The sequence below is a fragment of the Schistocerca gregaria genome, chromosome 9 (assembly GCF_023897955.1).
Source record: "Schistocerca gregaria isolate iqSchGreg1 chromosome 9, iqSchGreg1.2, whole genome shotgun sequence".
Taxonomy (NCBI): domain Eukaryota; kingdom Metazoa; phylum Arthropoda; class Insecta; order Orthoptera; family Acrididae; genus Schistocerca; species Schistocerca gregaria.
Genome location: NC_064928.1, coordinates 255879294 through 255905586, shown reverse-complemented (window position 1 = coordinate 255905586; position 26293 = coordinate 255879294). Strand labels below are relative to the sequence as shown.

The 26293-nt window shown below is 44.6% G+C and overlaps 1 protein-coding gene and 1 non-coding gene across 2 annotated transcripts; both read left to right on the top strand.

Moving 5' to 3' along the window:
• The first annotated feature begins 1573 nt into the window (after window positions 1-1573).
• LOC126291544 (keratin, type II cytoskeletal 2 epidermal-like) lies at window positions 1574-25661 on the top strand. The gene is made up of 4 exons (XM_049985044.1): window positions 1574-1579; window positions 4538-5038; window positions 16544-16727; window positions 25076-25661. Exons 1-4 carry the CDS (start codon window positions 1574-1576, stop codon window positions 25216-25218), a joined length of 834 nt encoding a protein of 277 aa, XP_049841001.1. The 3' UTR covers window positions 25219-25661.
• Window positions 4410-4487, top strand: Trnat-ugu (transfer RNA threonine (anticodon UGU)). Its single transcript has one exon. It is a non-coding gene; the product is annotated as a tRNA-Thr (tRNA).
• Window positions 25662-26293: the final 632 nt, after the last annotated feature.

The following is a 26293-nucleotide window of genomic DNA, read 5'->3' as shown; positions in this document are numbered from 1 at the left end:
CAACTGCGCAACGCTACGCGTTGTTAACATCCAGCTGCCCAATACTACAATAGCAGATTCCAAGAATGCAAACCATCCACAGACTGCATTCAGCACAGTGAGTGATTTTCATACAGAGAGCTACGTGGCTTTACCAACATAAAAACCTAAAGACCCTACTTACAACGTCACATAATAAGAGCTACGGTCCCTTGGCGGTATAATGAAAGTTAGCTTCTCTAAGTCATTGGAATCAAAAGATACGGCCATTTATGTCAAAGATTTTGATTTAAACTCACTCATCGAAATCTATAGGGTACTTCTCCTCGACGCATAATCATGAAATTTGGCAAGAAACAACGTTTTGGCAGTACAAGTAAAGGGGAAAAAATGAGAAAATAGAAAATATTTTATTGTGTTGTTTCTTCTCGGACTTTAAACTTGAAGACGGGCCACTGTGGCCGAGCGGTTCTAGTCGCTTCAGTCCGGAACCGTGCTGCTGCTACGGTCGCAGGTTTTAATCCTGCCTCGGGCATGGATGTGTGTGATGTCCTTAGGTTAGTTAGGTTTAAATAGTTCTAACTTCTCGGTGACTGATGACCTTAGAAGTTAAGTCCCATAGTGCTCAGAGCCATTTGAGCCTTTTTAAAATTTTCATAAAACTTGAAATTAAATATTTTCGCAGGCCTTGGAATCCCTTAGAAGCTGCATTTGAAGCTGACTGTGGGACGAGTCTACCGACGCCAACATACACTGCGCGGAAGGACCACGGATATAAGATACCGGGCAATAAGGCTCATACGGAGGCATATAGGCTGTCGTTTTTCCCTCGGTCAATATGCGAGTGGAACAGGAAAGGATATATATATGAAGAGAGTAACTTGTTCTCGAAGGAACAGTTACTGTTGGTGACTGTGCAGCTTTTCCCAGGAATAAATGATGACGAACTAACAAACTCAGCAGCCGACAGGTGTTGTTGATATACCTCTATGTGGACAGCTGGAAATGTGTGCCCAGACTGGGGCTCGAACCCGGGATCTCCTGCTTACATGGCAGACGCTCTATCCATCTGAGCCACCGAGGAAACAGATGAATAGCTCGACAATACATATGTAGAATTGTGGACAGTTGGGAATGTGAGCCTCACGGAAAGCGTGCAAGGGATAAGTCCCTGCAGTCGCGCTATTCATCTGTGTCGTTGGTGGCTCAGATGGATAGAGCGTCTGCCATGTAAGCAGGAGATCCCGGGTTCGAGCCCCGGTCTGGGCACACATTTCCAGCTGTCCACATAGAGGTATATCAACAACACCTGTCGACAGCTGAGGTTTTCAGTTAGTCATCATTTATTCCAGGAAAGAAAATTATTAGTAGTGGCAAAAGGTACTTTCCGCCACGTGCGTTGCAATGGCTTGCGGAGTATCTATGTAGATGTAGATGTAGTTGTAGATCGACATATTGCCAGTATCATTGTCGATAGGAGGTTAAAAAGGGATCACTGTCTACACACCCAACTGAGTCTGTACCGAAACCTCAGTTTGCGACTCTTACTCGGACCTGGATAATTTTTTACTGATATAAACACGTGTGATCTGTGATGTCGGTAAGTACACTACTGGCCATTAAAATTGCTACACCAAGAAGAAATGCGGATGATAAACGAGTATTCATTGGACAAATATATTATACATGTGATTACATTTTCACGCAGTTTGGGTGCACAGATCCTGAGAAATCAGTACCCAGAACAACCACTCTTGGCCGTAATAACGGCCTTGATACGCCTGGGCATTGAGTCAAACAGAGCTTGGATGGCGTGCACAGGTACAGCTGCTCAAGCAGCTTCAACACGATACCACAGTTCATCAAGAGTAGTGACTGCCGTATTGTGACGAGCCAGTTGCTCGGCCACCATTGACCAGACGTTTTCAATTGGTGAGACATCTGGAGAATGTGCCGGCAAGGACATCGGTGGTGTCACCGCCAGACTCCACACTTGCTAGGTGGTAGCCTTTAAATCGGCCGCGGTCCGGTAGTATACGTCGGACCGCGTGTCGCCACTATCAGTGATTGCACACCGAGCGCCGCCACACGGCAGGTCTAGAGAGACTTCCCAGCACTCGCCCCAGTTGTACAACCGACTTTGCTAGCGATGGTTCACTGACAAAATACGCTCTCATTTGCCGAGACGATAGTTTAGCATAGCCTTCAGCTACGTCATTTGCTACGACCTAGCAAGGCGCCATTATCAGTTACTATTGATATTGTGAATCATGTACCGTCAATAGCGACGCTCGTCATTAATGGATTAAAGTTAAGTATTCCACCAGCTACGTCCGTTTTTCTAAATTCTAATTTCCTTGTCCTGTTCCAGACCTCACGCCAGTCTGCGTGAACTAAAACGAGTGCCTTTCGGCCTCCTCTAGTAACACGGTGTTGGCTCTCCTGCCAACCACAACAGCAGTCGAACATATTCTGTATCCAGAAAGGCCCGTGCAGGACCTGCTACATGCGGTTGTGCATTATCCTGCTGAAATGTAGGGTTTTGCAGGGATCGAATGGAGGGTAGAGCCACGGGTCGTAACACATGTGAAATGTAACGTCCACTGTTCAAAGTGCCGTGAATGCGAACAAGAGGTGACCAAGACGTGTAGCCAATGGCACCCCTCACTATCAGGCCGGGTAATACGCCAGTATGGCGATGACAGATACATGCTTCCAATGTGCTTTCACCGCGATGTCACCAAACACGGATGCGACCATCATGACGCTGTAAACAGAACCTAGATTCACCGGGAAAAACGACGTTTTCCCATTCGTGTACCCAGGTTCGTCGTTGAGGGGATGCTCGTGTCTGTGATGCAGCGTCAAGGGTAACCGCAGCCACGGTCTCCGAGCTGATGGTCCATGCTGCTGCAAACATCGTCGAACTGTTCGTGCAGATGGCTGTTGTCTTGCAAACGTCCCCATCTGTTGACTCCGGGATCGAGACGTGGCTGCACGATCCGTTACAGCCATGCTGATAAGTTGCCTGTCATCGTGACTGCTAGCGATACGAGGCCGTTGGATCCAGCACAGCGTTCCGTATTACCCACCTGCACCCACCGATTCCATATTCCGCTAACAGTCATTGGATCTCGACCGACGCGAGCAGCAATGTGGCGATACGATAAACCGCAATCGCGAGAGGCTACAATCCAACCTTTAGCAAAGTCGGAAACGTGATGGTCTGCATTTCTCCTCCTTACACGAGGCATCACAACAACATTTCACCAGGCAACGCCGGTCAACTGCTGCTTGTGTATGAGAAATCGGTTGGAAACGTTCCTCATGTCAGCTAGTTGCATGTTTCGCCACCGGCGCCAACCTTGTGTGAATGCTCTGAAAAGCTAATCATTTACATACGACAGCATCTGCTTCCTGTCGGTTAAATTTCGCGTCTGTAGCTCGTGATCTCCGTGGTGTAGCAGTTTTAATGGACAGTAGTGTATAACGTAAATGGTAGATATATTTTTATTTTCAACACACTATGGAAAGAGAATTACATGCGATAAAAATAATTAAGAAATTAACACTTGAGAAATGAGCCAACAGACACGAATACCACAACAGCCAAAAAAATAACGAGAAAATTGGCAAAAAATAAAACCACATTGACGGAAAATAAAACTGAAATTGCCAAAGAATAACACTGGACATCGCGTAAAATGAGCATAAAATAAAAGGTTTTTTCCTGTCACTTTTACAATAACCCATAACTATTGCTTGACCAATGGCCGCATCACAATATGCTACAAGTAATAATTTCATTGAGACTCGCGGTAGAGTCCAGTCGGTAAAGTTTTGATTTCTAGGCAACTTGACACACAAGCAGTATTTGAAACCTAGTGATAATGATTAGGCAGTCCGCAGCTCGTCGTCGTAAGGTAGCGTTCTCGCTTCCCGCGCCCGCGTTCCCGGGTTCGATTCCCCGCGGTGTCAGGGATTTTCTCTGCTTCGTGATGACTGGGTGTTTTGTGATGTCCTTAGGTTAGTTAGGTTTAGGTAGTTCTAAGTTCTAGGGGACTGATGACCATATATGTTCAGTCCCATAGTGCTCAGAGCCATTTCGAATGATTAGGCAGGGGAAACCGGTATAGCCAGTTTATGAAGACAGTATCTGTTCTCGAAAGAACAGATACGGTAGATGACCGTGCAGCTTTTCCCTGGAATAAATGATGACTAACTGAAAGCCTCAGCTGCGGACAGGTGCCGACACACATTTTCAGCTGTCCACATCGAGGTATATCAACACCTGTCGGCAGCTGAGGCTTTCAGTTAGTCATCATTTATTCCAGGGAAAAGCTGCACGGTCATCTACAGTATCTGTTCTTTCGAGAACAGATACTATATATAAGTCCCTGCAGTCGCGCTATTCATCTGTGTTCTCCGTGGCTCTTATCGGTGGCTCAGATGGATAGAGCATCTGCCATGTAAGCAGGAGATCCCGGGTTCGAGTCCCGGTCGGGGCACGCATTTTCAGCTGTCCACATCGAGGTATATCAACAACACCTGTCGGCAGCTGAGGCTCTCAGTTAGTAATCATTTAAGTAAACAGTTTTGTGACCACTGCCGGAAACTTCGTAGTGACCAAGGTCTGGCGCTCCGGATTGTGCACCGGCACAGTTCCTGCTGGACTACCTCGCGGTCTCGTCTCGAGTGGAGTTCGCCGGGCCGCTTCGACAGTCGCCCATTAGCGCCCCCAGGTGGAGAGGGCCCACCGCAATTGGGCAACGCGTCGGCGGCCCCTTCCTGGACTGACGCAACGCGCGCTGGAGGAAAGCTAACGAGCGTGGTTCCGGTGCGCTCGGCCGTGCCATCCGCGCCGTGGACTCTCCAGACAGAGGCTCCAGTGTGTGTGAGGGAGAGAGCTGCAGGCGGCCGCCGGGTGCTTGGCACCAGCCGGGCTATAAAGGGGCTCTCCAGCGCTGGAGGGACACACTCCAGCACGGGCCGCACTCCGCAGACCAGCTCGGCCGCTCGACCAATCCAACACCCAACCATGAACGGTCTCTTCGCACTGGTGAGTACTTGCGTATTGCGTTCTCCTGGAGTTCTAAGCAGCAAATCGTCTGTTGGTTGCGAGGCGGGCAGACACCAATACACCCCTCCGTGGGTCTTGTCTGGTGACGGTATTATCAAGCAATACTGGCCCCTGTTTCGATCAGAACCGAGGTGCAATCTTCCTACACGTCCGTCAGGGACCTGAAGATGACGTAGTAAATCGCCGAAACTGGTAGTTTGGCAACTAGACGGCTGGAAGGTGTTTAATTTGACGTCCTGTATCGAACGGCCGAGTCCCGCAACCATCTCTGAAGAGACGGACGTTGTTGTTGTTGTTGTTCTTGTTGTTGTGGTCTTCAGTCCTGAGACTGGTTTGATGCAGCTCTCCATGCTAGTCTATCCTGTGCAAGCTTCTTCATCTCCCAGTACCTACTGCAACCTACATACTTCTGAATCTGCTTAGTGTATTCATCTCTTGGTCTCCCTCTACGATTTTTACCCTCCACGCTGCCCTCCAGTACTAAATTGGTGATCCCTTGATGCCTCAGAACATATCCTACCAACCGATCCCTTCTTCTAGTCAAGTTGTGCCACAAACTCCTCCTCCATTCTATTCAGTTACCTCCTCATTAGTTATGTGATCTATGCATCTAATCTTCAGGCATTCTTCTGTAGCACCACATTTCGAAAGCTATTCTCTTCTTGTCCAAACTATTTATAGTCCATGTTTCACTTACGTACATGGCTACACTCCATACAAATACTTTCAGAAACGACTTCCTGACACGTACATCTATACTTGATGTTAACAAATTTCTCTTCTTCAGGGTCTCATACATTGGCTTCTACAAGGTGGTTCAGCCGCCCTCGCATCTGGGTTTTATGCAACCTGCAACGCCTTCAAACGGTATGCGCAAGATTTTCATTCTCGCTTGCTCGCAACGCTCAAACTATTTTACTCCCACAGAAAAAAATGAACGGGACCTTTTCTTTTGTAGAAAATTTAAGATAGTTAAATTTTGTACTGGGAAACGTTTCCACTGGAAACCACAGTTTTCAAGTCATTCAAGAAAAATGCTTTTGAAGGCCACTTTGTACGATTTCCTTCAACAATTCGAAAACTACGGCTTCTAATGGATACGCATCCTGGTATAAAATTTAACTATATAAAATTTCCCACAAAAAGGACCCAGTTATTTTTTGTGTAGGACTAATAGGCAGGGCGTAGAGAGCGAGAAAATATCAAAGTCTTTCGTATGGTCTTTGTAGGCGTTACATGGTGCATTAAATTCCAATGGATGGGGCAATAGAATCACCCACCCACTACAAGTCTGCATCTAAACCCATGTACCGTAAATCACTCTAAGTGCATGTCAGATAGTACTTTTCATTGCACCGCATAACACAATTTATCCTCATTCCATTCTCGTACTGATCACGGGAAGTGTTGCCGGCGTCATTTCAGAAGTTCTGCACACTATAAGATTGAAGAAAATTTAAGATTGAAGAAAATAATTATTTTCAGAATATCTCTATGTATTGATGTAATCTGCATTCTTACTTGTGACTGCTTCCCAAAGTTGCCACAACTTCCGTATTTCCGAATAGGTCAGCGTTATTGGTGAAGTGTCTGATTACTCGCCTCACCTCACTAGAAGCTTCATCAATTGTGTCCAAACGTTTTCCACTGAGTTCTTCTTTAAATTCCTGAAACAAATCAAAGTCTAGTGGACTCATATCAAGACTGTATGGTGAGTGGGTAAGTACTTCCTATCCATATTTGTCGAGCGTTTCTCTCACTGGTAGGGAAATAAGTGATCTTGCATTAAGGTGCAAAATGAGGATATCAGGTGCAAGCATGTGAGGCCTTGTTTGACGAATTTTCGAGCTCAAAACATTTTGGAGAAACAGCTTGTAGTACGCACTTGCTACAGACGTCACCTAGGGCACTCTATCAGCTAATCGCGTTCTCGCTTCCCAAGCACGGGGTCCCGGGTTCGATTCCCGACAGGGTCAGCGATTTTCACCTGCCTCGAGATGATTGGGTGTTTGCGTTGTCCTCATCATTTCGTCATCATTCCTGACAGTGGCGAGTTTGGATTGAGCAAAGGTTGGGGATTTGTACGGGTGCTGATAGCTGCGCAGTTGATCGCCCCACAATCCAAACATCATCATCATCATTATCATCATCTACGTCTACATCTACATCCATACTCCGCAAGCCACCTGACGGTGTGTAGCGGAGGGTACCTTGAGTACCTCTATCGGCTCTCCTTTCTATTCTTGTCTCGTATTGTTTGTGGAAAGAAAGATTGTCGGTATGCCTCTGTGTGGGCTCTAATCTCTCTGATTTCATCCTCATGGTCTCTTCGTGAGATATACGTAGGAGGGAGCAATATACTGCTTGACCCCTCGGTGATGGTATGTTCTAGAAACTTCAACAAAAGCCCGTACCGAGCTACTGAGCGTCTCTCCTGCAGAGTCTTCCACTGGAACGTTTTCGCGATTACTAAATGATCCTGTAACGAAGAGCGCTGCTCTCCGTTGGATCTTCTCTATCTCTTCTATCAACCCTATCTGATACGGATCCCACACTGCTTAGCAGTATTCAAGCAGTGGGGGAACAAGAGTACTGTAACCTACTTCCTTTGTTTTCGGATTGCACTTCCCCATGATCCTTCCAATGAATCTCAGTCAGGCATCTGCTTTGAAGACGATCAACTTTATATGATCATTCCATTTTAAACCACTCCTAATGCCTACTCCCAGATAATTTGTGGAATTAACTGCTTCCAGTTGCTGACCTGCTATATTGTAGCTAAATGATAAGGGATCTTTCTTTTTATGTATTCGCAGCACATTACACTTGTCTACATTGAGATTCAATTGCCATTCCCTGCACTACGCGTCCATTCGCTGCAGATCCTCCTGCATTTCAGTACAATTTTCCATTGTACAACCTCTCGATATACCACAGTATCATCTGCAAAACGCCTCAGTGAACTTCCGATGTTATCCACAAGGTCATTTATATATATTGTGAATAGCAACGGTCGTACGACACTCCCCTGCGGCACACCTGAAATCACCCTCACTTCGGAAGACTTCTCTCCATTGAGAATGACATGCTGCGTTCTGTTATCTAGGAACTCCTCAATCCAATCACACAATTGGTCTGATAGTCCGTATGCTCTTACTTTGTTCATTAAACGACTGTGGGGAACTGTATCGAACGCTTTGCGGAAGTCAAGAAACACGGCATCTACCTGTGAACCCGTGTCTATGGCCCACTGAGTCTCGTGGATGAATAGCGCGAGCTGGGTTCACAAGATCGTCTTTTTCGAAACCCATTTTGATTCCTACAGAGTAAATTTCTAGTCTCCAGAAAAATCTATCACCTAAGACTCCATTCATACACACATAATGATCATCATCACTTTCACCTTCGATTGTTCGCGCGGAGAGGTGATACTTCTCCATTGTGGTGACTGAGTCTTCAGTTCTGGCCCAAAAAGTTCGTATCCAGGTTTCAAGCGCAGCAAACTTTTCGGAAACTGTTCTCCTTCTGTTCGATAACGTTGAAGCAGTTCTTCTGCGATTCTCCTGCGACCTGCTTACTGCTCTTCACTGGGATTGTGTGGAACCCATTTGGCAGAAATTTTTCTAATTTTTAACATTTCAGTTATGATTCTCTAACCTGAAGTGACACACATCCTGCCGTTTTATGCAATTTCCTCACGCCTTTTTCGTCGATCCTGTCTCGAACTATTAATAACAACAAGCTGAGAGGCGTAGTCTGTTGCAGTGGATGGCTTTCCACTTGCTGGGTTGTCTACAGTGCTTACCTGACCTTCACGGAAACAAGCCGACCACCGTGATACTGTGTTACGATCCGCTACACTTTTCCCACGCTACTCTCTCTCTCTCTTTCCCTTGGGTTCTTTCCACGCAGCGATTTTGACGTAGGAAATCTGGTCAGTACGTGGAATACGGTTTCAGCTTTATGCTGGTTGATTTACTTGCCGCTTCCTCTGGGTTTTAATGCATCCTGCAACACCTTCAAATACCACACGAAGAATTTTCACATTTTCTCGCTCTTTTTTAGCCCTACAGAAAAAATAAATGGGACCTTTCTGTAGGAAATTTTATGTAGTTAAATTTCATACCGGACTGTGTTTTGATTAGAGGCCGTAGTTGTGAAATTGAACCGGCCAGGGTGGCCGAACGGTTCTAGGCGCTACAGTCTGGAACCGAGCGACCGCTACGGTCGCAGCTTCGAATCCTGCCTCGGGCATGGATGTGTGTGCTGTCCTTAGGTTAGTTACGTTTAAGTAGTTCTAAGTTCTAGAGGACTGACGACCTTAGAAGTTAAGTCCCATAGTGCTCAGAGCCATTTGATTTTTGTGAAATTGAATTACTCACGACACTGCCAGGAGAACCAGCAAACACATGTACGAGCATCACGCCTGAAGTCTCAATGACAGTCAACACGAATCTCAACCTGATCAGGCCACCATAACGATCGTGCTGCATGCACAGTATGCAGGACTCTTGAAATGATCTTCGGAAAATGCCTTTACTCCTGCTGCAGTTAGTCTAATCTTGTTTCTGCAGACCCTGTGGGATACATTCGCGATTGAAAACATTAGTCACACTCCTGAAGTAAGGCTTTTTAGCGCTGTTAGCAAGTGGTCCTGTGACTCCCCGTTGCTGAGGTAATACATCCCAGTGGAACGGTGTGTGTATGTGCCGATCGGCTGTATGAAATGAATGCAGTAAGATTGGTTGATGACGAGACGTGACACAGTGTTTAAGGACGTCTCCGTGATCACAACTTGAGGGAAACAGCCTGATCTGTTGATGTGTCAACGTGGACCATCCAATGCGTATACAAGCAATTGTGGGCCACCATGCAATGTGTGTAAAAGGTGTGTCTCCTAAGAGCCGTCAGGCGCATTTTCTCTGGTGTTTCGCCGGTTTTTTTTTTTTTGTTTAACTGTGTGTCCCTGGAGTCAGCCGAAACAACGTCTCCCATGCGACGCCAAATGCGTGCAGAAAGCTTAGGTGTTATTGATGGGCGACTCCATGGAGTGTTCTGTGCACCACGACCAAATATTGGATAGAATTGGAAGGAGAATCAGCATTGGTCGTATTTTTTTGTTTTTGTTTTATTATCCGAAAAATCTGTTTCATCCGAAAAATCGTGCTAGAAGTTAAAAATTTCACGTAACGATCAGGGAATATAGAACAGAAAAATCACAACTACACCTGGTTAACAGTTGGTAGGGACATACCTGTAATATACAATTAAAATTGGTAGGCGCTGGTATCAACTAGCTTGGAGCGATCACATAAACTGAGGCCGTTGTTTACGTGCACCTGTTCAGCAGACCTAGGTGTGACAGGGCTTGGAACGCCATCTATGTGACATGGGTCACGTGAAGAATTAATATTACTGGTTTTGCGAGATATTACAACAAAATAACTCTTGTGCATTTGTGAATCATGAAGTAATTCAAATTTAAAATGTACGTAAAACACATAACAGAAGAAGGGGCAAGGAAACATCTAAAATACGCTGGCGTATTGTTTTTAAAAAACCAACTTACAAAACATAAAACAGATCGATAGTAAGTTGTCAGAGTGCAGGACAAGTAAAAGAGAAAAAGACAAGGAAAAAGAATAATATATGAATAATATGAAATGAGGTATAACACAGTTTTTTAAAAAAACATGATACCCACTATCTGGCATGGGAAGTTATAAGTACAACGTTCGTAATTTACGCAAAATGTTACGTTAAGACTAAGGAGTCGAATATATATTTAAAAAAATAGTAATAGTACGAAAAGGCCATTAAGTAATAATTAAAATGCCGTGAAACACAGTATTCATTACAAAAAGGTTTGTAGGTGTGGATAAACACGTCTCGGTCACCTCTTGTTCGCAGTGACGGCACTTTGAACAGTGGACGTTACATTTCAGATGTGTTACGACCCGTGGCTCTACCCTCCATTCGTTCCCTGCGAAACCCTACATTTCAGCAGGATAATGCACGACCGCATGTTGCAGGTCCTTTACGGGCCGAACTGGATACAGAATATGTTCGACTGCTGCCCTGGCCAGCACACTCTCCAGATCACTCACCAATTGAAAACGTCTGGTCAATGGTGGCCGAGCAACTTGCTCGTCACAATACGCCAGTCACTACACTTGATGAACTGTGGTATTGTCTTGAAGTTGCATGGACAGCTGTACCTGTACACGCCATCCGAGCTCTGTTTGACTCAATGCCCAGGCGTATCGAGGCCGTTATTACGACCAGAGGTGGTTGTTGTGGGCACTGATTTCTCAGGAACTATGCATCCAAATTGCGTGAGAATGTAAACAAATGTCAGTTCTAGTATAATATATTTGTCCAATGAATAGCCGTTTATCATCTGCATTTCTTCTTGGTGTAGCAATTTCAATGCCCAGTAGTGTACTTGTGGATGTCATCGAACTGTGTTTCTGGGCAGTTACGTATCACGAGAAAGTTACTTCCGTCTTTACGTTTTGCACGCACGTGTACTTAAGTGTTGGTGGACATTGCGAGCTTTCCGTTCCTTGCGGACGTCGCTGCTTTATGTTTCGGTGACCACGCCGGCAGAGCGGAAAACGAAAGCGGAACGGAGCGGTCGGCCGCAAGAGGCGCCCATTTCCCCGTCTCGCACACGCACGCCACACAAACACGGCAGGCCGGTAATTAAGTAGACGCAACGTACCGGGCACCCGCCAACTGTCGCCCAGCCTCGAAACAAAGTACAAGCAGCGCTTCTGGAGAAAGCCTCCCAACAATGCCGCCGGTGGTGCCAATTCCCTCCTCCCACACTTTCTCTGTCCGCGGCTTCTCTGGCCGTCTGACATTTGCCTGACAGCTTTCGCGCTCCGAGCATCTTCGCCACCGTGGTCTAGTGGCGAACGAGGCAGCCAGGGACAGTACTTCTTAAAAAGCAATACCTTGCCAGCTGGTATTTTTTGTGCCCTTTTCAAGACGTTTAATCACGTAGGTCACGTTACTCTTTTAGAAAAACTAAATTTTTATGGAACTGATAGCTTTACGTACTGCGTGTTGAACCATACTTAACAAAATGGTTCAAATAGCTCTGAGCACTATGGGACTTAACAGCTGTGGTCATCAGTCCCCTAGAACTTAGAACTACTTAAACCTAACTAACCTAAGGACATCACACACATCCATGCCCGAGGCAGGACTCGAACCTTCGACCGTAGCAGTCGCGCGGTTCCTAACTGAGCGCCTAGAACCGCTCGGTCACATGGTCAACCATACTTAACAAACAGATCGCAAATGGGTTGTGCTAAATAATTTAGACAGACAGTGTCAGTAAGGTAGAAAATTTTAGTGACAGAGGAGAAAAAAGCAGTCCCACAGGGTTCAGTTTTGGGGGCCACGCCTGTTTCCTATGATATGACTTCTCAGTTAACAGTTTGGATTCCGTAGAAATATTGGAACACGTGAGGCAATACTGACCCTACGACTTATCTTAGAAGAGAGATTAAGGAAAGGCAAACCTACGTTTCTAGCATTTGTAGACTTAGAGAAAGCTTTTGACAATGTTGACTGGAATACTCTCTTTCAAATTCTGAAGGTGATAGGGGTAAAATACAGGGAACGAAAGGCTATTTACAATTTGTACAGAAACCAGATGGCAGTTATAAGAGTTGAGGGGCATGAAAGGGAAGCAGTGGTTGGGAAGGGAGTAAGACAGGGTTGTAGCCTCTCCCCGATGTTATTCAATCTGCATATTGAGCAAGCAGTAAAGGAAACAAAAGAAAAATTCGGAGTAGGTATTAAAGTCCACGGAGAAGAAATAAAAACTTCGCCGATGACATTGTAATTCTATCAGAGACAGCAAAGGACTTGGAAGAGCAGTTGAACGGAATGGACAGTGTCTTGAAAGGAGGATATAAGATGAACATCAACAAAAGCAAAACGAGGATAATGGAATGTAGTCGAATTAAGTCGGGTGATGCTGAGGGAATTAGATTAGGAAATGAGACACTTAAAGTAGTAAAGGAGTTTTGCTATTTGGGGTGCAAAGTAACTGATGATGGTGGCAGTAGAGAGGATATAAAATGTAGACTGACAATGGCAAGGAAAGCGTTTCTGAAGAAGAGGAATTTCTTAACATCTAGTATTGATTGAAGTGTCAGGAAGTCGTTTCTGATAGTAATTGTATGGAGTTTAGCCATGTATGGAAGTGAAACATGGACGATAAATAGTTTGGATAAGAAGAGAATAGAAGCTTTCGAAATGTGGTGCTACAGAAGAATGCTGAAGATTAGATGGATAGATCTCGTAACTAATAAGGAGGCATTCAGTAGGATTGGGGAGAAGAGGAGTTTGTGGCACAACTTGACTAGAAGAAGGGATCGGTTGGCATGACGTGTTCTGAGGCATCAAGGGATAACCAATTTAGTACTGGAGGGCAGCGTGGGGGCTAATAATCGTAGTGGGAGACCAAGAGATGAATTCACTAAGTATATTCATAAGGATGTAGGTTGCAGTAGGTACTGGGAGATGAAGAAGCTTGCACAGGATGGAGTAGCATGGAGAGCTGCATTAAACCAGTCTCGGGACTGAAGACCAGAACAACAACTGTTAACATTCAACAAGCAAAATTCTACCTTTTTACAAACGATAATAGTGTTACAATAAATGCCATTGGAGAGATAATAACACAAGTATTAGTAAGGGATTTCAATTTTTTCAAAAGTAATATTAAGTTCAGTACCACGAAAATCTAGTACAAAGTTGTAAATTTTACTGTTTTTACTCACTCAATTACTAGTTTCAGCCCGATATCTGTATGCGCTGTAATTGTTCGTTGCACAGTTTTGACATAGTTTTCACATCTTGGGAAACACCATTTTTGACTATGCTACGATGATCTGAAAATGTATCTCGGCCCGAAACTAGTCAACGAATGGAAAAAGAGTAAAATTTGCAACTTAGGCCTGGTTTTTGTTGTGCTGATTAACAGAAGTTGCTGACTCACAGCTACCCCAGCATTCTGAAAGTTCGTATATTATTGAGTTGTTCTCTGAAAACCGACTCTCCCGAAATTTTGAAAAAAAAACGCGCTACTTCCTGTTCTGTATAACAAATAGAGTCAACAACTGATGTAGCACATGGAAAGGAGCCAATAAGTAAGTGAACATATTGATGAAAATTTGAAATTTGAACTGGAAAAAGCGTGTTACTGAGCTTCAAAAACAATTAAATTCAGATGCTTTTGCTCTTCGTTTAATTGCCAATCTTGGAAACAATTGTATCAACTGCCTGACGTATTTTACACATTTCCACTCAATAATGTCTTATGGAATAATTTTCTGGGGTAAATCAGAACTTAGTAAGAAAGTACTGGCTGAACAAATACGAACAGTAAGAATAATATTGGTGTTTACAAACGGACGTCATGGATCTACCTCTTAAAGGAGCTAGGTATTTTAACCATGCCTTCACGATACATATATTCGCTTGTGAAATTCCTCATAAGTAATCTACCACAATTTGAGAAGAACAGTGATGTCCATGCCTGCAACACTAAAGGGAAAAATTAGCAAATTATCACTTGTTAAAACTGTGAGTGGCTCAGAATGGAGTTTAATATACAGCAACAAAAATTGTTGATCATTTCCCTAATTTCGCAGTATGCGTGACAGGTAGCGTAGCAAGTATTATATCTAATTTAAGATCACTACTCCAAGAAAACTCCTGCTATTCCTCTGACACATTTCTGCTTAAAAACTGGTAACCGGCAAAAAAAGTATAATTACATAAGTATGACAAAAATAGTAATCTATTCATTAATGTCAACACTAATGATATATACATATCCTGTAAGCTGCATTGTTTGAGATCATTTCGATAAAAAAAGAATCTTTCATATGATGGATGGTACATGTGAGTACCTAACATCTACAACTACATCTACTGAATAATAATGTAATTATTATTTATTTGATTCTCTGTGTTCAGTTGACATTTATTCTGCAACTGTTGTTCAGTTAATGAAAACCCATACCAGCTGCTTAATTAGAACTGTATTAAGTCCATAACTGGGTTCATTCTTTATATTCGGCCATTATCAAAATGTAAATAGATCATGTGATAAGTATGTAGATGAGAGACAATGTTTATATGAGAGACATTTAATAAGTAAAGTAATACCTTTTTTCTAAAAGTATGTTGGTTTTATTCAGGATTGTAATACACCAAATTATTCCCCAGTCCTTCACTACAAAACCCTACTTTTCAACATAATCTCCTTGCAAATGCGACAGCCTTATGCCACATTACTGGGAGGGCTTTTACGCCCTCATGGCACCACTCTAGTGGTCTACGCCAGAGCCAAAGTCTTGATGCATCAAATACCTGTCCATCATCGACATATTGGTTATCATGGAGTGCATCCTTCATTGAACCAAACAGAAGGAAGTCGGAAGGTGCGAGATCTGGGCTGTAGGGTGAATAAGAAAGAATAGTCCAATGAAGTTTTGTGACACCCTCCTAGCTATGCAACACTGTTTGAGGCTTTGCCTCTAATGAGAGTGTCCGCACGTTCCAATAATGCAGGAGTCGCTGTGTGCTGACGGTTGGCACCTTCTTGCGATGATGACAGGTGCCTCGCCTAATGACTTACTGTGCTTTTTTTCACTACCATATCTGCATACACATTCTGCGCCTTTGAGTATCTGCAATCCTCTAGTTTCCCATCAAAATGAACTCAATGACAGTTCTCTGTTTGGAATGCACCTTTGTTACACCATTTTCAAGGGTACATATAGCACCACCAGTTACTGGAATTCATGAAACTATATGCGCCGAAGCAGGACTATTCCAAGACGTCCCACAACTAATTCTGCAGCTTTCCAACTCAGATTGGCTGAGAAAAAAAGTGATGCATTGCTTATTGAATGCCCCTTGTACACTGATGAACGCTTTTTCCGGATCGACAAATTCTGTGATAGTTTCTTGATTTCTCCTAACTCTCCCTCCTGTTATCAATGGCAACGTCTAACTGCCTATCCAATGCGTTTATGTTACTTCAGATCAAACTGATAGTTTGTGTTTAAATGCTCAAATGTATGTGAAATCCTGAGGGACCAAACTGCTGAGGTCATAGGTCCCTAGAATTACACACTACTTAAAGTAACTTATGCTAAGAACAACACACACACACCCATGTCCAAGGGAGGACTCGAACCTCCAGCAGAAGGGGCTACGCTGTCCGTGACATGACGCCTCTAACCGCACGACCACTCCACACGGCAGAAACTGATAGTCATCCGACACATCCTCAGTTTTCTTTTCCATTCTTTTAGTTATTATTCCCGTCATGAACTTGTATGCGTGAGCCATTAAGCTGCCTTTGCAACAGTTCTCGCTCTTACTCTCCAGTAACAATAGACAATTGTATTCCAGACGGTCGGTAGCGCTGACGGTGTTTTCGCTTTGTAGACCCTGGTCTCGACGCTGGTGGCGGCGTGCAGCGGCGGCCTGCTGAACCACGGTGGGCACTATGGCGGCGCCACGTCGTACCAGAACGTGCACATCGAGAGCCACGGCTCAGTGCCTGTGCCCGTGGCGTCTGGACACCACGGAGGTTTCGGCGGCGGACACGGCATCGCTCTGGCTGACGGAGGTAACCACGACACACAGTTGCCATCGAGAATTAATTATATTGCAGGGGATAGGCAAAATAATGTGACCGGTGGTTGTAATGGGATCGTTGTGTTTGACGGTCTACAACGCATGTAAGGCACCTGGACTGTACATGTTCAGTGTGGGCTAGGCACCAGTGCAAGAGCTTTACGAGTAGTGCACGCTTCGTATTTGCATTCAGAGGCCGAGGTCCAAGTGCAATGAAAGACCTAACAGAGTTACAAAGTGTTCGGATTGTGGAGGTGCGATTAGCTGGAGCGCCAGTAAACAAGACAGCCAACTTACTGAATGCTTCGAGACCAACTGTTTCAACAGTTATGACAGCCTACGCAAAATATGGGAAGACATCATTTCGTAAACGTCACAGTGGGCGCAAATCAAAACTAAATGACATAGATCGCCATACGCTGGCACGAATTGTGTCAAAACAATACAAAACGACGGCAGCTAAAATGACTGCAGAGCTCAATAACCATCTTATCGACACTGTCCGCCAAAAACTCCATACAGCAAATCTTCGTGGACGAGCTGCTGTACCGAAACCATTAGTGACGACAACCAACGCAAAGAAGCATAAAACATGGGGTCAGGAGCATAAATCCTGGACGGCTGATCAGTGGAAGTACGTCATACAGTCCAACGAGTCAATGCTTTCGTTATTTCCAACAACGGGCCAGGTTTACGTCTGACTAACGCCAAAACAGGCCTACAATCCCGATTGCTTGATTCCAGTGGTTAAGCATGGAGGTGGAAATGTGACAATGTGGGTAGCCATATCACGGTATTTTGCTGGCCACATCGTTGCTCTCAAAGGCCGTGTTACAGCTGACGATTATGTGAACATTTTAGGTGATCAGGTGCACCCCATGATTCAAATGTTGTTCCCCAACAACGATGTCATATTTCAGGACGATAATGCACCCATTCAAACAGCCAGGGCAGTACAATCGTGGTATGAGGAGCATAAGACAGAATTGCGACTTCTTCCCCACCCAGCACAGTCCCCGGACTTGAACATTATGCAATACTTGTGGGTGGTATTGGAGAGCAGACTCCAGAGCAGATTTCCGCCTCCCTCGTCACTACAGGAGTTAGAAGAGGTTCTGTTCGAAGGGTGGCGTAACATTCCACTGGAGACTGTAGAGTCATTATATGCCAGTATTCCAAGAAAAATCGCAGCTGTATTACAGGCAAATAGGGGTCCAACTCCTTATTAATAAACCATCATAAAGTAAGTACAGGTGTTCACATTATGTTGCCTACCCCTGTAAGTCAATAATGGCTTTTGCAGTGAACGTTATTGGTGAGATCTTCTCGGTTTATGAGCCGAGTCGTGGTGTCGTGTTGTCAAAGCATTTCCACGAGTTTCCCTCACTTCATCTTCATGCGAAGTGTCAGGTACATGACCAGTTCGCTTCTTTTACACACAAAGTTTAAGATCAAGAATATTCTTTTTTCAGAGAAACGTCGATACAGGTACAGGCTACTGGCGTATGCAACAGCATATGCGAGTGTGCCATGCAGTATATGAACCAGACATAGAGATGAATCTCTCAGTGCTATTTGGAACGTGTCTGGAGCTTCCGTTTTTCTACAGTTTCAAAAAATGGCATCAGCAATGTACACATGCCTTTGGACAGATAAGGTCCTGAGCCATGCCTTTGGGTGCTGTAAGCCAGTCATCAGACTATACTACATACTCTGTCTGAACAAGTCTCAGAAGTCCGAATGATACTGGCCAACCGTCATGTCATTCTCAACCAAAGAGGCGTCACTGTATGTGGATATGGAATGGCATGGAATGTGGTGAGCACACTGCTCTCCAGACTGTTTACTTCTGAGTCAGGCAGCTCCCCAGTTGGCCTCACAAGGGCTGAGTGTACCCCTCTTACCAACAGCCCTTCACAGACCCAGATGATCAACCACACAAGTGCTAGCACGACAGTGCTGAACTTGAGTGATCTGATGAGAGTCCATCTTACCACAGGATCACGGCCATTGGCCTAGACCATCAAAGACACTGTGAAAATACATGATGATCTTGTCAACTGGCCTCCACATGGAATGTGGCATTAACAAAAGTTGGCTAGGAACGCTCTGATGTGACAGTGGGGGAGGAAGTGGGCGGAATACCCAAGCAGCATCACGATTCCGTGTGAGCTGCACGGGATTATCTGAGCGGTCTAGGACGCTGCACTCATGCACTGTGAGGCTGATCCCGGTGGAGATTCGAGTCCTCCCTGGGACATGGGTGTGTCTGTTTGTCCTTAGGATAATTTAGGTTAAGTAGTGTGTAAGCTTAGGGACTGATGACCTTAGCAGTTGAGTCCCATAAGATTTCACACACATTTGAACATTTTGAAACATTTGATCCCACTCCACCCCACCAGGAGAACCCACACCCCACCCCCAACCTGGTCATGATATCTCCTCCAGGGGCAGGCGATTGTGCTATCAATTTGGCGCTCGGCAGAGGATTCTACATTCCAGCAGCTGTAAGAGAGCAAAGAGAACATGAACCCAACACTTTGTCTGGTTTTATACATTTTACCTCCAGGACAGCAAAATTTTTAAGAGTTCTCAAGAGTCTCTCGTCCAAGTGAAAATCCCAACACGAAGACAGATCATTAGAATGTTAGTATTCCACAGATTAAGCCATGACATTATGCTGATGACCATATTTACAGAACTGCACATGCGCTTTGACGATGAGAATTCACTATGGCGTGAAGCTGCAGTCAGAGCCTGTAGACGCCGTGGCATGAAATTAGAAGGGGAATGGATATGCTGCCGGCCTGTGTGGCCGAGCGGCTCTAGGCGCTTCAGTCTGGAACCGCGCGACCGCTACGGTGGCAGGTTCGAATCCTGCCTCAGGCATGGATGCCTGTGATGTCCTTAGGTTAGTTAGGTTTAAGTAGTTCTAAGTTGTAGAGGACTGATGACCTCAGATGCTAAGTGCCATAGTGCTCAGAGCCATTTGAACCAGTTGGATATGCTGCCGGGGAAACACACTGCTACCCAGTTAGTAGGTTCGTCCACAGGTCACTGACAGTGGTTGTAGGATGACCAAGGTGCTCCTGGCAGAGCACATCCCAGACGTTTTTGATGGGAGACTTGTCCGACGAACGTGCAGCTCAGGGAAGCAGTGGTAAACGTTGACCTTCCAAGATGTCTTGCACAATTCTCGTCACATGTGGCCAGGCATTATCCTGCTCAAATATGGCACGCAGAGCGACAGTGCATCAAGCTCTAAAACGCCCCTGATGTGCCTGTTGATGTTCAGATACGTATGAGACCAGTTCACTTACTGTTGCCGATGGAACCACAAACCATCGCACTCGGCGTCTATCAATAGTGCCGCTCAGCAATTCAGTATGCCCGATCATGTTCGCCACGCTACCTTCAGACAAGCACGCGACCCTTACTGTAAATCAAACTGAAGCGAGTTTCGTCCGAAAACAGTACCTTTCGCCACTCAGCACGCCAATGGTTCTGTTCGCGTGCCTATTGCAGTCTGAGGCGCTGGTTGTTCTGATCAGTGGAAGCCGGCGCAATGCCATGCGTGCTAATGGTCCAGTCCGCAGCGCACAGTGTTGAGCTCTCGACGCAGACATGTGCACACTCGTTGCAGTGCTGCATCATCGAGTCAACACTGATACTAAAATGTAGACTTTCACGGCCGGAAATGTCATGTCCATTATGCTGTGGGGGGTTGGTGAATTCTTTGTCAAATCGCTACGTTTCGTCCCCGTCTGCGGGAGACATCTTCAAAAAATGGTTCAAATGGCTCTGAGCACTTTGGGACTTAACATCAGTGGTCATAAGTCCCCTAGAACTTAGAACTACTTAAACCTAACTAACTTAAGGACATCACACACATCCATGCCAGAGGTAGGATTCGAACCTGCCACCGTAGCAGTCCCACGGTTCCGGGCTGAGCGCCTAGAACCGCGAGACCACCGCGGCCGGCGGAGACATCTTCAAGGGGGTCTGTAGCTCGATGGAAGGTCCAACACACCCCCCTGGCTCGCTACGGGGACGAAACGTTGGGATTTGACAAAGAATTCACCAACCCACCACGGCATAACAGCCCGCATAATTATAATGGACGAGTCAACACCGCGCAAGATGGCGAAAGTCCGCTACTGCGGACACAGTGGCCAAGTACACGTTCACTGCTGCGTACGGCCCATTTCTGTCCAGTGTTGCCACACTCACTCAACTGTCGTAGCACCATCCCCAGATCAAGCCGCAGTGTCGTGGTATGACAAACCCATCTCCCAGAGACCACTTGTTCTGCCCCATCGGAACTCACTCACAGGATGGTATTACACCTTTTGACGACGACAAGGAAACCCGGGCACTTCTAGCACGTTTCCATTCCGTTCGATGGCTCTCCACTGACCGAGTCTGGCGTAACACTGACATGTCCCGTCACACAAAAGAGGGCATTTCTGACCTACATGCACACCATCTCTCTGTGATCTTAGCCAGCCTTTATGGGTGAAGTGGCCTACAAATCCTCCGATTTTGGAGTGATTCATACCATTTCTTCTAGGTGATCCAATTTTCCCAAACACTTGTAATGTAGCTACCCCAAATGTCCATTATCTTTGTTTTATGTTACAGCCACCAATAATAGCATTCACACATTTCTTTAAGCACACGACTCCATTACTGTTTACGTTCGACGATTTCTGCAGTGTCATAGTAAAACTGCATTATTACTCATGATTTCCTTTCCCTGACAAACGATACCTACATCTTCCCTCATTGGCTCTTCAAAATGCGAATCAGTTATCAGTGATGACAATGGGCACATCTGCATTATACATTTCCTGTTTTACCAGTCTCTTGCACCAATCTGTCATTGCTGTCAGCTGTTGGTGAAGTCCATATTTACTTAGCACAGGTCAACGCACGTAATGACCTGCTCAAAAGTCCCAGAAATGAGTTACTGCATAGCAGCAACTCCCTACATCGTGTGCCATCACATTCCTTGCACAAACCTTTCAGTGATCTTGTAGATAAATATTTCGAGCACTTTCTGTCAAAAACTAAGCTAAAGGAGACTATACTCTTTGAAATATGTTTTTATTACACTTTTCATCCTTTTAGAGTCACTACATCTACATCTACATGATTACTCTGCAATTCACACTTATGTTCCTGACAGAAAGTTCATCAAGCCACCTTCAGACTATTTCTCTACCATTCTACTCTCGAACAGCGCACGGCAGAAACGAATACTTAAACCTTTCCGTGCAAGCATTGATTTATTTTATTTTATTACAATGGTCATTCCACCATGTATAAGTGGGTGTCAACAAAATGTTTTCGCACCCGGAGGAGAATGTTGAGGACTGAAATTTGGTGTAAAAATCTAGCCACAACAGAAAACTCCAAATCGCGTATCATATCGTGACAGTCTCTCCCCCCTGTTTCGCGATAGTAAAAACAAGCTACCCTTCTATGAACTTACTCGTCGCATTCCGTCAACCATATCGGGTGACGTTCCCATATCGCACAGCAATTTGCTGTCAGTCTCTTTAGTGGACCGGTTGCCTCTTTTAAGTGTTCTGCCAATAAAATGAAGACTTTGGCTTGCCTTCCTAGCTACATTATCTATTAGATCGTTTCAATGTATGTTGTTCGTAATTGTAATCCTTGGGTGTTTAGTTGAACTGACAACCTTTAGCTCTGTGTGATTGGGCGTGTAACCGAAATTTAACGGATTTCTTTTAGTACTCACGTGGATGGCCTCGCATTTTTCCTCATTTCAGGTCAATTGCCAGTTTTCACATCAACAGATATCTCGTCTAAATAATTTCGCAATTGATTTTGATCTTCTGATGGCTTTACTAAGCGGTAAACGACAGCACCATCTGCAAACTGCATAAGACGGCTGCTCAGTTTGTCTCCTGAATCTTTTATATAGTTTAGGAACAGCAAAGACCTGTAACACTTTCTTGGGGAACGCCAGATATCACTCCTGTTTTACTCGAATACTTTCCGTTACGTACTAAGAACTGTAACCTTTCTGATAAGAAACAACGAATGCTCTCGTGCACTCAATTTGATTAGAAGTCTCTTGTAAGAAACGGTGTTAAAAGTCTTCTGGAAAGCTAGAAAAATGGAATGAATATGCGATCGCCTGTCGATACAACTCATTACTTCGTGAGAATAAAGTTCCAGTTGTATTTCACAAGAACGATAATTTCTGAATCTGTGCTGACCGTGTGTAAACAGATCGTTCTAACTGACGTAATTCACAATATTGTACACAGTATATGTTCCGAAATTCTGCTGCAAAACGTCTTTAGTGATGTGAAACTGTTGTTCAACGGACTTTTCTACATCCTTTGAGTAGTGATGTAACCTGTGCGACTTCTGGATACGTGCGTTTGCAATCGATTGTCAAATACGGACCTATTATACATCAGCATACACTGAAAGGAAACTAACTAGTATACAATCTCGAACGGAATAATTACCCTTATTAGATGACTTACGTTGCTTTGCTACAGGAAGGGTATCCACTTATAAGTTTCTCCTGTTGGCGTAAATTCTTGATTCGAATTCTGGAATATTTACTTCGCGTTTGGCGTAGGAATTACTGAAAACCCTATTTACTAACTTCGCTTTAGTGGCACTGCCTTCGGTAACATTTCCATTGCTATCCTGCAGTGAAGGTATTGAATATGTCTCGCTGCTGAAAGAATTTTGAGACAGAGTTTTGTTGTGGAAAATATTGAAAGCATTCGATTCAAGTCCTCTCTAAATTTCGAGCTTCTGTAAAATTTCGCATTCGTGCAATGTTTTAAATTTGGCATGAAGTTTTCTGACTTGTTTTGTGTACCATTAGGCCAGTTCCGCCTTTTATTAATTTATTTGGTATAAATCTCTCCATTGTTATCGATAATATTTCTTTGAATTTAAGCCGCATCTGGTCTACACCTTCATACTTGGATCGGAAGGAATGGGAACTGTCTCTTGCGAAGGTGTCAAGTGAATTTTTATCTGCTTTTTTAAACATATATATTTTATGTTTATTTTTGGTGCGTTTGGATGTTACAGTATTCACTTTCGCTACAACGACCTTCTGGTCACTAATCCCTCTATCCGTCATAATGCACTCTATTTTTCTCGGGATTATTTGTTCAAAATAATTTTCGGAGAAAGCATTCAGTACGGTATCGTAACATATGTTACGCCATCACCGACTGTATACGGTAGCGTTCTCTCTTCCCGCGCCCGGATTCCCGGGTTCGATTCCCGGTGGGGTCAGGGATTTTCTCTGCCTCGTGATGACTGGGTGTTGTGTGGTGTCCTTAGGTTAGTTAGGTTTAAGTAGTTCTAAGTTCTAGGGGACTGATGACCATAGATGTTAAGTCCCATAGTGCTCAGAGCCATTTGAACCTTCACCGACTGTAAACATATCGAGGGTAGATTGAAGTCACCCAAACGCATAATTTACGAGTGAAGTACCTATTGGCAATGAAACAAGTCTTCTTCGAACTGTTGAGCAACTGTATCACCTGGGTCGGGAGGTCGGTAAAAGGAACCCATCATTAACTTATTCCCGTTGTCAAGTATAACCTCTACACATACTAACTGGTTCAATGGTTCAATGGCTCTGAGCACTATGGGACTTAAGTTCTGAGATCATCAGTCCACTAGAACTTAAACTACTTAAACGTAATTAACCTAAGGATATAACACACATCCATGCCAAAGACAGGATTCGAACCTGTAACCGTAGCGGTCGCGCAGTTCCACACTGTAGCGCCTAGAACCTCTCGGCTTTAATCTCTGGCGTAAGGACCACTACTTCTGAAGAAGGTATTTTTACAAATATCGAAACTTAGGACAAGGGCTAGTCAACCTTCGTTTGCAACTGTTTGGTTGATTTCTCAACCAGTAACTCAGAGACTTCAGGGATTTTTTCCATCAGACTAGGAAACCATATTCAGACACCTCCAACGGTTTGGAATAGCTCTTGCTGAGTTTTAGTGTCTTGGCAGAAGATTCGGCACTCTGGTAAGTGTGACTGCGTTACTGCATCACAAAGTTCGGTCCCTTCTTTTACCACACTTGAAGGCAGTTCCCTCTCATTGCAGAGGTGTTCCATGTACTCCTCTTATCTGTCTGCGCTTTTCATACAATCAACAGAGATCACCCATCTACACGCGATTCTCTTACTGTTTTCTGTTCTGCATTTGCATTTAATCTTCTTGTTACCCAGATTGTCTTCGTGATTATCTCTTCCCGACTTTCTTTATTTTGGTATTGCAGTAGCCCGTTACAGCTGGAACATGTCGTCCACAGGTCACCACGGCCTGGAGCTGGGAGCTGGACTTCTCCAGCACGATGGAGGCCTGGGCTTGGCAGCCATCGGCGGCGGACACGACTTTGGAGGACACCTGGAAGGCGGCTTCGACGGCGGCTACGGAGGCGGTCTCCACCACTAACCCTCTCACAGACCAGCCCTACATCACTAGACATCAACTGCCCTCACCAACACGTATTCCCAGCCCTCGACTGCTAGTTGTGCACTTCTGTGACCAACGTCGTCACCACACCATTCACCTTTCATCCACATCCAAACTTCTATTCAGTTCATGATTCATCAACCTAAGCGACACGGCCTTCTCGTCGCATCACATGCAAGCACTAAACATTCCTTTCGTCTCCCATTGTTCATTACATCCGACGTGTCTTGGCTGCACTGTGCCAAGAACGTACACCTCTCCCATCTGATGTAGCAAACTTATGGTTAAGCCACTCGAGCATCAACGTATTCACCAACTGGCTTCAATTCCATAACTGGTGTGAGGATGCCCAAAAACAGTATTATCATTTTGTATTGAAGATTTGTAGAAAAAAATAGTAATAAAAATCTTTTATGTCCAGAGTTGAATTTCTCATCTGTAACTCCTGTCACCTGAATTTCCACTGCGTCCCATAGCCCTATCACTTCTTATGCCACGCACTGTCACGGACCCACAGCAGACTCACGAATTAAAACCAGTAGATAAACAAGTACTAACGATGTTTAGTACTGCTGAAATCGCTCTTCATTGAGTAGAAAGGTAAATAAATAACTCCCATTTCCACAGTTTTCGCAGGATACACTTTGAAAGGTAACTTGTTTGGGCTATTTAATTGACTGAGAATGTTGGCAAAATTTCGTGTACTAACAACATTTCAGGGAGAGCACAAGGGAACAATTGTGCAGGAGTGGGGGAAAGAAATGCAGTAGAAGAAGAATGGGTAGCTTTGAGAGATGAAGTAGTGAAGGCAGCAGAGGATCAAGTAGGTAAAAAGGCGAGGGCTAGTAGAAAACCTTGGGTAACAGAAGAAATATTGATTTAATTGATGAAAGGAGAAAATATAAAATGCAGTAAATGAAGCAGGCAGAAAAAAGGAATACAAACGTCTCAAAAATGAGATCGACAGGCAGTGCAAAATGGCTAAGCAGGCATGGCTAGAGGACAAATGTAAGGACATAGAGACTTCTCTCACTAGGGGTAAGAAAGATACTGC

What these genes read in the sequence shown, in the direction of transcription:
- LOC126291544 (XM_049985044.1), top strand. An exon ending in TGAACGGTCTCTTCGCACTG is followed by an intron (nt 5,039 to 16,543) that starts GTGAGTACTTGC and finishes TTCGCTTTGTAG; the next exon opens with ACCCTGGTCTCGACGCTGGT. An exon ending in CATCGCTCTGGCTGACGGAG is followed by an intron (nt 16,728 to 25,075) that starts GTAACCACGACA and finishes TGTCGTCCACAG; the next exon opens with GTCACCACGGCCTGGAGCTG.